Here is a 13,611-nt window from a genome sequence, read left to right on the forward strand (position 1 = left end):
CTGGAGAGAAGTGGCTTCTTTGCTGCCCTCCTTGAGACCAGGCCTTGCTCCAAGAGTCTCCGCCTCACAGTGCGTGCAGATGCACTCACACCTGCCTGCTGTCATTCCTGAGCAAGCTCTGCACTGCTGGTAGATCCCGCAGCTGAAACACTTTTAAGAGACGGTCCTGGCGCTTGCTGGTCTTTCTTGGGCGCCCTGGAGCCTTTTTGGCAACAAGGGAACCTTTCTCCTTGAAGTTCTTGATGATGCGATAGATTGTTGACTGAGGTGCAATCTTTCTAGCTGCGATACTCTTCCCTGTTAAGCCATTTTTGTGCAGTGCAATGATGACTACACGTGTTTCTTTAGAGATAACCATGGTTAACAGAAGAGAAACAACGATGCCAAGCACCAGCCTCCTTTTAGGGTGTCCAGTGGTGTCATTCTTACTTAATCATGACAGATTGATCTCCAGCCCTGTCCTCATCAACACCCACACCTGTGTTAATGGAGCAATCACTGAAACGATGTTAGCTGGTCCTTTTAAGGCAGGGCTGCAAGGATGTTGAAATGTGTTTTGGGGGATAAAGTTAATTTTCTAGGCAAATATTGACTTTGCAAGTAATTGCTGTTAAGCTGATCACTCTTTATAACATTCTGGAGTATATGCAAATTGCCATTAGAAAAAATGAAGCAGTAGACTTTGTAAAAATATTTGTGTCATTCTCTAAACTTTTGGCCATGACTGTACGCAGCTCATATCAGAACACATATATTGTCTAGTGTGTTAACTCCTTCACCACTGTAGTGGTTCGCTATTTACAAGGTCAAATCAGACTTTTGCCACAGTTGGCTGTCAACTATATTTACTGATATAATCCAATCTCTGCACTTTCCAATGTTAAATCTGGGGAGGGGGAAGAGGATTTTTACTACTTCTCATCCTAAGTGTGACATGGACCAGCAGCAGCCTACGGATGGGTGGTCTCTGATAGAAGCGCCGCAGAGCGCTCTGTGTCATGGCGGGTGTAGACTCATTATATAGTCCGCTATATGGATCTATAAAGGGGTATTCTTAAGCTTAAAATGATCCCCTACTGCATAGGGGCTAGGCTTCTGGGGGCCCTAAGTGATCCTGAGAACGGGGACTTTGAAAAACCTCGTGTGAATGGAGCAGAGGTTGATGGTGCGATCTACCACTCTGATCGTGACCAATCTAGCTCCATTCACAAGGGGCTCCCAGAATCATTGGGGGCCCAGCAGTTGGAAAAGTGCCCCTTAGCCAAATGGACACAGACAGAAAAGGGCAATAGAGGGGCCCTGTGCAGCCCAAGAGCTCTTGTAAAAGTAAAATCCCCCCTGCTTTGGGGGTGGAAGTGCCCCCTTACCTCTTGGGCCCCTGTGCACCAGTGCTATGTCAGCCCCTGCCTTATCCAGTTTATAGGGGGTAACTGAGAAGCTGACTTTGGGGGCCACTGACTCCGACACACAGGGGTTCGTGGTTTTCCCACTGTTCATGACTGCAATAGTGCCGCATGCAGTGACAATTGGCGGAGGGTAAGGCCTGGTGGGCTGCTGGAGGGGTCCTGCAGCTGTCATTGCCCCCCAGGCTCCGCCCTCGCCCCCCCCTGTCGGGGTGGAGAGTCTCCAGCACTGATGGCACAGCTCGTCCTGTGTCAGCCACGCTCACAAGGCAGGATCATGAGCCGGCCAGCTGGTGGCGCTGCTGCGTCTCTTCCTACTGCAGCTGAGCCTCGCCTGCATCCGGAGGGCAGCAGCAGAAAACAAGAGCGGTCATCGTCGCCAGCCAGACCCCGGGACTTCGCGGTCAGACCAGCGGCCAGGTCGCTGACGGGAGCCCGGGCTGCTGCTGGGAAGCAGGTGGCGAGAGGCGGCCGAGCATCCTGCAGCAGAGCAGACGCGCAGCCTCCCTGGCACGGAGCTGTCCGCAGCGGCGGTGGTGCTGAACACGCAGCATCCAGGGCGGAGGCCGCTGCGGGACGCCCGTCACCGGGAGCCCTGGAGGCGCAGCGCCAAGAGCCCTCCGACCTGTCCCCTGCAAGGACGGAGCCGGGCAGAGTGGCCACCCCGGAGCAGGCGGGGGACGGATCCCCGAAGAACGTGAAGCCGAAGGGGAAAACGTCCCCCAAAGGCGGGGATGGCGCCCAGGCTGCAGGGGCGGCGGGGAAGAGCCCCAAGAAGCAGAGCAGCGCGGGGGGCTACTGGAAGGAAGGCTGCCTGCACACCGAGCTCATGCAGTTCCACCTGAAGAAGGGCCTGGCCGCTGCGGGAGGGGAGGCAGAGCCGGCGGGTGGGCAGCAGGCAGAGGCGTCCAGGGCGGACAGCCAGCTACAGGAGGAGGTGGACAAGCTGAGGGAGGAGAACGACAGCCTGAAGGTGAGGGGCTGCCATTGTCTGCAGCGGTGATGTCACCCGGCCTGTCTGATCATGGAGAGAGGGCTCCTCATCTGTGCACACATGGTGGAGGGAGTGATGTCATCAGGCCTGTCTGATCATGGAGAGAGGGCTCCTCATCTGTGCACACATGGTGGAGGGAGTGATGTCATCGGACCGGTCTGATCATGGAGAGAGGGCTCCTCATCTGTGCACACATGGTGGAGGGAGCGATGTCACCCGGCCTGTCTGATCATATGGAGAGAGGGGTCCTCATCTGTGCACACATGGTGGAGGGAGTGATGTCACCCGGCCTGTCTGATCATGGAGAGAGGGCTCCTCATCTGTGCACACATGGTGGAGGGAGTGATGTCATCAGGCCTGTCTGATCATGGAGAGAGGGCTCCTCATCTGTGCACACATGGTGGAGGGAGCGATGTCACCCGGCCTGTCTGATCATGGAGAGAGGACTCCTCATCTGTGCACACATGGTGGAGGGAGTGATGTCACCCGGCCTGTCTGATCATGGAGAGAGGGCTCCTCATCTGTGCACACATGGTGGAGGGAGCGATGTCATCCGGCCTGTCTGATCATATGGAGAGAGGGGTCCTCATCTGTGCACACATGGTGGAGGGAGTGATGTCACCCGGCCTGTCTGATCATATGGAGAGAGGGGTCCTCATCTGTGCACACATGGTGGAGGGAGTGATGTCATCAGGCCTGTCTGATCATGGAGAGAGGGCTCCTCATCTGTGCACACATGGTGGAGGGAGCGATGTCATTCGGCCTGTCTGATCATATGGAGAGAGGGGTCCTCATCTGTGCACACATGGTGGAGGGAGTGATGTCACCCGGCCTGTCTGATCATGGAGAGAGGGCTCCTCATCTGTACACACATGGTGGAGGGAGTGATGTCATCAGGCCTGTCTGATCATGGAGAGAGGGCTCCTCCTCTGTGCACACATGGTGGAGGGAGTGATGTCACCAGGCCTGTCTGATCATGGAGAGAGGGCTCCTCATCTGTGCACACATGGTGGAGGGAGTGATGTCATCAGGCCTGTCTGATCATGGAGAGAGGGCTCCTCATCTGTGCACACATGGTGGAGGGAGCGATGTCACCCGGCCTGTCTGATCATGGAGAGAGGACTCCTCATCTGTGCACACATGGTGGAGGGAGTGATGTCACCCGGCCTGTCTGATCATGGAGAGAGGGCTCCTCATCTGTGCACACATGGTGGAGGGAGTGATGTCATCAGGCCTGTCTGATCATGGAGAGAGGGCTCCTCATCTGTGCACACATGGTGGAGGGAGCGATGTCACCCGGCCTGTCTGATCATGGAGAGAGGACTCCTCATCTGTGCACACATGGTGGAGGGAGTGATGTCACCCGGCCTGTCTGATCATGGAGAGAGGGCTCCTCATCTGTGCACACATGGTGGAGGGAGCGATGTCACCCGGCCTGTCTGATCATGGAGAGAGGACTCCTCATCTGTGCACACATGGTGGAGGGAGTGATGTCACCCGGCCTGTCTGATCATGGAGAGAGGGCTCCTCATCTGTGCACACATGGTGGAGGGAGCGATGTCATCCGGCCTGTCTGATCATATGGAGAGAGGGGTCCTCATCTGTGCACACATGGTGGAGGGAGTGATGTCACCCGGCCTGTCTGATCATATGGAGAGAGGGGTCCTCATCTGTGCACACATGGTGGAGGGAGTGATGTCATCAGGCCTGTCTGATCATGGAGAGAGGGCTCCTCATCTGTGCACACATGGTGGAGGGAGCGATGTCATTCGGCCTGTCTGATCATATGGAGAGAGGGGTCCTCATCTGTGCACACATGGTGGAGGGAGTGATGTCACCCGGCCTGTCTGATCATGGAGAGAGGGCTCCTCATCTGTACACACATGGTGGAGGGAGTGATGTCATCAGGCCTGTCTGATCATGGAGAGAGGGCTCCTCCTCTGTGCACACATGGTGGAGGGAGTGATGTCACCAGGCCTGTCTGATCATGGAGAGAGGGCTCCTCATCTGTGCACGCATGGTGGAGGGAGTGATGTCACCAGGCCTGTCTGATCATGGAGAGAGGGCTCCTCATCTGTGCACGCATGGTGGAGGGAGTGATGTCACCAGGCCTGTCTGATCATGGAGAGAGGGCTCCTCATCTGTGCACGCATGGTGGAGGGAGTGATGTCACCAGGCCTGTCTGATCATGGAGAGAGGGCTCCTCATCTGTGCACGCATGGTGGAGGGAGTGATGTCATCAGGCCTGTCTGATCATATGGAGAGAGGACTCCTCATCTTTGCACATATGGTGGAGGGAGTGATGTCATCAGGCCTGTCTGATCATGGAGAGAGGGCTCTTCATCTGTGCACGCATGGTGGAGGGAGTGATGTCACCAGGCCTGTCTGATCATGGAGAGAGGGCTCCTCATCTGTGCACGCATGGTGGAGGGAGTGATGTCACCAGGCCTGTCTGATCATGGAGAGAGGGCTCCTCATCTGTGCATGCATGGTGGAGGGAGTGATGTCATCAGGCCTGTCTGATCATATGGAGAGAGGACTCCTCATCTGTGCACATATGGTGGAGGGAGTGATGTCATCAGGCCTGTCTGATCATGGAGAGAGGGCTCCTCATCTGTGCACACATGGTGGAGGGAGCGATGTCACCCGGCCTGTCTGATCATGGAGAGAGGGCTCCTCATCTGTGCACACATGGTGGAGGGAGCGATGTCACCAGATCTGTCTGATAATGGAGAGAGGGCTCCTCATCTGTGCACACATGGTGGAGGGAGTGATGTCACCCGGCCTGTCTGATCATGGAGAGAGGGCTCCTCATCTGTGCACACATGGTGGAGGGAGTGATGTCACCCGGCCTGTCTGATCATGGAGAGAGGGCTCCTCATCTGTACACATATGGTGGAGGGAGTGATGTCATCAGGCCTGTCTGATCATGGAGAGAGGGCTCTTAATCTGTGCACACATGGTGGAGGGAGTGATGTCACCCGGCCTGTCTGATCATGGAGAGAGGGCTCCTCATCTGTGCACATATGGTGGAGGGAGTGATGTCATCAGAGCTGTCTGATCATATGGAGAGAGGACTCCTCATCTGTGCACACATGGTGGAGGGAGTGATGTCATCAGAGCTGTCTGATCATATGGAGAGAGGACTCCTCATCTGTGCACATATGGTGGAGGGAGTGATGTCATCAGGCCTGTCTGATCATGGAGAGAGGGCTCCTCATCTGTGCACACATGGTGGAGGGAGCGATGTCACCCGGCCTGTCTGATCATGGAGAGAGGGCTCCTCATCTGTGCACACATGGTGGAGGGAGCGATGTCACCAGATCTGTCTGATAATGGAGAGAGGGCTCCTCATCTGTGCACACATGGTGGAGGGAGTGATGTCATCGGGCCTCTCTGATCATGGAGAGAGGGCTCCTCATCTGTGCACACATGATGGAGGGAGTGATGTCATCAGGCCTGTCTGATCATATGGAGAGAGAGCTCCTCATCTGTGCACACATGGTGGAGGGAGCTATGTCATCAGAGCTGTCTGATCATGGAGAGAGGGCTCCTCATCTGTACACACATGGTGGAGGGAGTGATGTCATCAGGCCTGTCTGATCATGGACAGGGCTCCTCATCTGTGCACACATGGTGGAGGGAGCGATGTCACCCGGCCTGTCTGATCATGGAGAGAGGGCTCCTCATCTGTACACATATGGTGGAGGGAGTGATGTCATCAGGCCTGTCTGATCATGGAGTTTGGGCTCCTCATCTCTGCACACATGGTGGAGGGAGTGATGTCATCGGGCCTGTCTGATCATGGAGAGACGGCTCCTCATCTGTGCACAGATGGTGGAGGGAGTGATGTCATCAGGCCTGTCTGATCATGGAGTTTGGGCTCCTCATCTCTGCACACATGGTGGAGGGAGTGATGTCATCGGGCCTGTCTGATCATGGAGAGACGGCTCCTCATCTGTGCACAGATGGTGGAGGGAGTGATGTCATCAGAGCTGTCTGATCATGGAGAGAGGGCTCCTCATCTGTGCACATATGGTGGAGGGAGTGATGTCACCCGGCCTGTCTGATCATGGAGAGAGGGCTCCTCATCTGTGCACACATGGTGGAGGGAGTGATGTCACCCGGCCTGTCTGATCATGGAGAGAGGGCTCCTCATCTGTGCACACATGGTGGAGGGAGTGATGTCATCAGAGCTGTCTGATCATATGGAGAGAGGACTCCTCATCTGTGCACATATGGTGGAGGGAGTGATGTCATCAGACCTGTCTGATCATGGAGAGAGGGCTCCTCATCTGTGCACACATGGTGGAGGGAGCGATGTCACCCGGCCTGTCTGATCATGGAGAGAGGGCTCCTCATCTGTGCACACATGGTGGAGGGAGCGATGTCACCAGATCTGTCTGATAATGGAGAGAGGGCTCCTCATCTGTGCACACATGGTGGAGGGAGTGATGTCATCGGGCCTCTCTGATCATGGAGAGAGGGCTCCTCATCTGTGCACACATGATGGAGGGAGTGATGTCATCAGGCCTGTCTGATCATATGGAGAGAGAGCTCCTCATCTGTGCACACATGGTGGAGGTAGCTATGTCATCAGAGCTGTCTGATCATGGAGAGAGGGCTCCTCATCTGTACACACATGGTGGAGGGAGTGATGTCATCAGGCCTGTCTGATCATGGAGAGGGCTCCTCATCTGTGCACACATGGTGGAGGGAGCGATGTCACCCGGCCTGTCTGATCATGGAGAGAGGGCTCCTCATCTGTACACATATGGTGGAGGGAGTGATGTCATCAGGCCTGTCTGATCATGGAGTTTGGGCTCCTCATCTCTGCACACATGGTGGAGGGAGTGATGTCATCGGGCCTGTCTGATCATGGAGTTAGGGCTCCTCATCTCTGCACACATGGTGGAGGGAGCGATGTCACCCGGCCTGTCTGATCATGGAGAGACGGCTCCTCATCTGTGCACAGATGGTGGAGGGAGTGATGTCATCAGAGCTGTCTGATCATGGAGAGAGGGCTCCTCATCTGTGCACATATGGTGGAGGGAGTGATGTCATCAGAGCTCTCTGATCATATGGAGAGAGGGCTCCTCATCTGTACACATATGATGGAGGGAGTGATGTCATCAGGCCTGTCTGATCATATGGAGAGAGAGCTCCTCATGTGTGCACACATGGTGGAGGGAGCTATGTCATCAGAGCTGTCTGATCATGGAGAGAGGGCTCCTCATCTGTGCACACATGGTGGAGGGAGTGATGTCATCAGAGCTGTCTGGTCATGGAGAGAGGGCTCCTCATCTGTGCACACATGGTGGAGGGAGTGATGTCATCAGGCCTGTCTGATCATGGAGTTAGGGCTCCTCATCTCTGCACACATGGTGGAGGGAGCGATGTCACCCGGCCTGTCTGATCATGGAGATAGGGCTCCTCATCTGTGCACAGATGGTGGAGGGAGTGATGTCATCAGAGCTGTCTGATCATGGAGAGAGGGCTCCTCATCTGTACACATATGGTGGAGGGAGCTATGTCATCAGGCCTGTCTGATCATGGAGAGAGGGCTCCTCATCTGTGCACAGATGGTGGAGGGAGTGATGTCATCAGAGCTGTCTGATCATGGAGAGAGGGCTCCTCATCTGTACACATATGGTGGAGGGAGCTATGTCATCAGGCCTGTCTGATCATGGAGAGAGGGCTCCTCATCTGTGCACACATGGTGGAGGGAGTGATGTCACCCGGCCTGTCTGATCATGGAGAGAGGGCTCCTCATCTGTGCACACATGGTGGAGGGAGTGATGTCATCGGGCCTGTCTGATCATGGAGTTAGGGCTCCTCATTTCTGCACACATGGTGGAGGGAGCGATGTCACCCGGCCTGTCTGATCATGGAGAGAGGGCTCCTCATCTGTGCACAGATGGTGGAGGGAGTGATGTCATCAGAGCTGTCTGATCATGGAGAGAGGGCTCCTCATCTGTACACATATGGTGGAGGGAGCTATGTCATCAGGCCTGTCTGATCATGGAGAGAGGGCTCCTCATCTGTGCACACATGGTGGAGGGAGTGATGTCACCCGGCCTGTCTGATCATGGAGAGAGGGCTCCTCATCTGTGCACACATGGTGGAGGGAGCGATGTCATCAGGCCTGTCTGATCATGGAGAGACGGCTCCTCATCTGTGCACACATGGTGGAGGGAGTGATGTCATCAGAGCTGTCTGATCATGGAGAGAGGGCTCCACATCTGTGCATACATGGTGGAGGGAGCGATGTCATCAGAGCTGTCTGATCATGGAGAGAGGGCTCCACATCTGTGCATACATGGTGGAGGGAGCGATGTCGGCCGATCATGGAGCTAGGCCTCCTCATCTGTGCACATATGGTGGAGGGAGTGATGTCATCAGAGCTGTCTGATCATATGGAGAGAGGACTCCTCATCTGTGCACACATGGTGGAGGGAGTGATGTCATCAGAGCTGTCTGATCATATGGAGAGAGGACTCCTCATCTGTGCACATATGGTGGAGGGAGTGATGTCATCAGGCCTGTCTGATCATGGAGAGAGGGCTCCTCATCTGTGCACACATGGTGGAGGGAGCGATGTCACCCGGCCTGTCTGATCATGGAGAGAGGGCTCCTCATCTGTGCACACATGGTGGAGGGAGCGATGTCACCAGATCTGTCTGATAATGGAGAGAGGGCTCCTCATCTGTGCACACATGGTGGAGGGAGTGATGTCATCGGGCCTCTCTGATCATGGAGAGAGGGCTCCTCATCTGTGCACACATGATGGAGGGAGTGATGTCATCAGGCCTGTCTGATCATATGGAGAGAGAGCTCCTCATCTGTGCACACATGGTGGAGGGAGCTATGTCATCAGAGCTGTCTGATCATGGAGAGAGGGCTCCTCATCTGTACACACATGGTGGAGGGAGTGATGTCATCAGGCCTGTCTGATCATGGACAGGGCTCCTCATCTGTGCACACATGGTGGAGGGAGCGATGTCACCAGGCCTGTCTGATCATGGAGAGAGGGCTCCTCATCTGTACACATATGGTGGAGGGAGTGATGTCATCAGGCCTGTCTGATCATGGAGTTTGGGCTCCTCATCTCTGCACACATGGTGGAGGGAGTGATGTCATCGGGCCTGTCTGATCATGGAGAGACGGCTCCTCATCTGTGCACAGATGGTGGAGGGAGTGATGTCATCAGGCCTGTCTGATCATGGAGTTTGGGCTCCTCATCTCTGCACACATGGTGGAGGGAGTGATGTCATCGGGCCTGTCTGATCATGGAGAGACGGCTCCTCATCTGTGCACAGATGGTGGAGGGAGTGATGTCATCAGAGCTGTCTGATCATGGAGAGAGGGCTCCTCATCTGTGCACATATGGTGGAGGGAGTGATGTCACCCGGCCTGTCTGATCATGGAGAGAGGGCTCCTCATCTGTGCACACATGGTGGAGGGAGTGATGTCACCCGGCCTGTCTGATCATGGAGAGAGGGCTCCTCATCTGTGCACACATGGTGGAGGGAGTGATGTCATCAGAGCTGTCTGATCATATGGAGAGAGGACTCCTCATCTGTGCACATATGGTGGAGGGAGTGATGTCATCAGACCTGTCTGATCATGGAGAGAGGGCTCCTCATCTGTGCACACATGGTGGAGGGAGCGATGTCACCCGGCCTGTCTGATCATGGAGAGAGGGCTCCTCATCTGTGCACACATGGTGGAGGGAGCGATGTCACCAGATCTGTCTGATAATGGAGAGAGGGCTCCTCATCTGTGCACACATGGTGGAGGGAGTGATGTCATCGGGCCTCTCTGATCATGGAGAGAGGGCTCCTCATCTATGCACACATGATGGAGGGAGTGATGTCATCAGGCCTGTCTGATCATATGGAGAGAGAGCTCCTCATCTGTGCACACATGGTGGAGGTAGCTATGTCATCAGAGCTGTCTGATCATGGAGAGAGGGCTCCTCATCTGTACACACATGGTGGAGGGAGTGATGTCATCAGGCCTGTCTGATCATGGAGAGGGCTCCTCATCTGTGCACACATGGTGGAGGGAGCGATGTCACCCGGCCTGTCTGATCATGGAGAGAGGGCTCCTCATCTGTACACATATGGTGGAGGGAGTGATGTCATCAGGCCTGTCTGATCATGGAGTTTGGGCTCCTCATCTCTGCACACATGGTGGAGGGAGTGATGTCATCGGGCCTGTCTGATCATGGAGTTAGGGCTCCTCATCTCTGCACACATGGTGGAGGGAGCGATGTCACCCGGCCTGTCTGATCATGGAGAGACGGCTCCTCATCTGTGCACAGATGGTGGAGGGAGTGATGTCATCAGAGCTGTCTGATCATGGAGAGAGGGCTCCTCATCTGTGCACATATGGTGGAGGGAGTGATGTCATCAGAGCTCTCTGATCATATGGAGAGAGGGCTCCTCATCTGTACACATATGATGGAGGGAGTGATGTCATCAGGCCTGTCTGATCATATGGAGAGAGAGCTCCTCATGTGTGCACACATGGTGGAGGGAGCTATGTCATCAGAGCTGTCTGATCATGGAGAGAGGGCTCCTCATCTGTGCTCACATGGTGGAGGGAGTGATGTCATCAGAGCTGTCTGGTCATGGAGAGAGGGCTCCTCATCTGTGCACACATGGTGGAGGGAGTGATGTCATCAGGCCTGTCTGATCATGGAGTTAGGGCTCCTCATCTCTGCACACATGGTGGAGGGAGCGATGTCACCCGGCCTGTCTGATCATGGAGATAGGGCTCCTCATCTGTGCACAGATGGTGGAGGGAGTGATGTCATCAGAGCTGTCTGATCATGGAGAGAGGGCTCCTCATCTGTACACATATGGTGGAGGGAGCTATGTCATCAGGCCTGTCTGATCATGGAGAGAGGGCTCCTCATCTGTGCACAGATGGTGGAGGGAGTGATGTCATCAGAGCTGTCTGATCATGGAGAGAGGGCTCCTCATCTGTACACATATGGTGGAGGGAGCTATGTCAACAGGCCTGTCTGATCATGGAGAGAGGGCTCCTCATCTGTGCACACATGGTGGAGGGAGTGATGTCACCCGGCCTGTCTGATCATGGAGAGAGGGCTCCTCATCTGTGCACACATGGTGGAGGGAGTGATGTCATCAGGCCTGTCTGATCATGGAGAGGGCTCCTCATCTGTGCACACATGGTGGAGGGAGCGATGTCATCAGGCCTGTCTGATCATGGAGAGACGGCTCCTCATCTGTGCACACATGGTGGAGGGAGTGATGTCATCAGAGCTGTCTGATCATGGAGAGAGGGCTCCACATCTGTGCATACATGGTGGAGGGAGCGATGTCATCAGAGCTGTCTGATCATGGAGAGAGGGCTCCACATCTGTGCATACATGGTGGAGGGAGCGATGTCGGCCGATCATGGAGCTAGGGCTCCTCATCTGTGCACACATGGTGGAGGGAGTGATGTCATCAGAGCTGTCTGATCATGGAGAGAGGGCTCCTCATCTGTGTACACATGGTGGAGGGAGTGATGTCATCAGAGCTGTCTGATCATGGAGAGAGGGCTCCACATCTGTGCATACATGGTGGAGGGAGCGATGTCGGCCGATCATGGAGCTAGGGCTCCTCATCTGTGCACACATGGTGGAGGGAGTGATGTCATCAGAGCTGTCTGATCATTGAGAGAGGGCTCCTCATCTGTGCACACATGGTGGAGGGAGCTATGTCATCAGGCCTGTCTGATCATGGAGAGAGGGCTCCTCATCTGTGCACACATGGTGGAGGGAGCGATGTCATCAGGCCTGTCTGATCATGGAGAGGGCTCCTCATCTGTGCACACATGGTGGAGGGAGCGATGTCATCAGGCCTGTCTGATCATGGAGAGGGCTCCTCATCTGTGCACACATGGTGGAGGGAGTGATGTCATCAGGCCTGTCTGATCATGGAGAGGGCTCCTCATCTGTGCACACATGGTGGAGGGAGCGATGTCATCAGGCCTGTCTGATCATGGAGAGACGGCTCCTCATCTGTGCACACATGGTGGAGGGAGTGATGTCATCAGAGCTGTCTGATCATGGAGAGAGGGCTCCACATCTGTGCATACATGGTGGAGGGAGCGATGTCGACCGATCATGGAGCTAGGGCTCCTCATCTGTGCACACATGGTGGAGGGAATGATGTCATCAGAGCTGTCTGATCATGGAGAGACGGATCCTCATCTGTGCACATATGGTGGAGGGAGTGATGTCATCCGGCCTGTCTGATCATGGAGAGACGGATCCTCATCTGTGCACACATGGTGGAGGGAGTGATGTCATCAGGCCTGTCTGATCATATGGAGAGAGTGCTCCTCATCTGTACACATATGGTGGAGGGAGTGATGTCACCCGGCCTGTCTGATCATGGAGAGAGGGCTCCTCATCTGTACACACATGGTGGAGGGAGTGATGTCATCAGAGCTGTCTGATCATGGAGAGAGGGCTCCTCATCTGTGCACACATGGTGGAGGGAGTGATGTCATCAGAGCTGTCTGATCATGGAGAGAGGGCTCCTCATCTGTGCACACATGGTGGAGGGAGTGATGTCATCAGGCCTGTCTGATCATATGGAGAGAGGGCTCCTCATCTGTACACATATGGTGGAGGGAGTGATGTCATCAGGCCTGTCTGATCATGGAGAGACGGCTCCTCATCTGTGCACACATGGTGGAGGGAGCGATATCATCAGGCCTGTCTGATCATATGGAGAGAGGGCTCCTCATCTGTACACATATGGTGGAGGGAGTGATGTTATCAGAGCTGTCTGATCATGGAGAGAGGGCTCCTCATCTGTGCACATATGGTGGAGGGAGTGATGTCACCAAATCTGTCTGATCATAAGGAGAGAGGACTCCTCATCTGTGCACATATGGTGGAGGGAGTGATGTCATCAGGCCTGTCTGATCATATGGAGAGAGGGCTCCTCATCTGTACACATATGGTGGAGGGAGTGATGTCATCAGAGCTGTCTGATCATGGAGAGAGGGCTCCTCATCTGTGCACATATGGTGGAGGGAGTGATGTCATCAGGCCTGTCTGATCATATGGAGAGAGGACTCCTCATCTGTGCCCATATGGTGGAGGGAGTGATGTCATCAGGCCTGTCTGATCATATGGAGAGAGGGCTCCTCATCTGTGCACACATGGTGGAGGGAGTGATGTCATCA

General features: G+C 54.9%; 1 protein-coding gene across 1 annotated transcript in view; it reads left to right on the plus strand.

The window, feature by feature from the left end:
• The first annotated feature begins 1,646 nt into the window (after positions 1-1,646).
• The window catches only part of MTCL3 (MTCL family member 3), a 97,100-nt gene continuing 85,135 nt past the window's right edge, over positions 1,647-13,611 (plus strand). Inside the window, exon 1 of the mRNA XM_073575777.1 lies at positions 1,647-2,376. Coding sequence (XP_073431878.1) covers positions 1,681-2,376 — 696 coding nt within the window. The 5' untranslated portion in view covers positions 1,647-1,680. The remainder of the gene's footprint in view (positions 2,377-13,611) is intronic.

The sequence above is a fragment of the Dendrobates tinctorius genome, unplaced genomic scaffold, assembly GCF_039654945.1.
Source record: "Dendrobates tinctorius isolate UK_male_01 unplaced genomic scaffold, ASM3965494v1 ptg000046l, whole genome shotgun sequence".
Classification (NCBI taxonomy): Eukaryota; Metazoa; Chordata; class Amphibia; order Anura; family Dendrobatidae; genus Dendrobates; species Dendrobates tinctorius.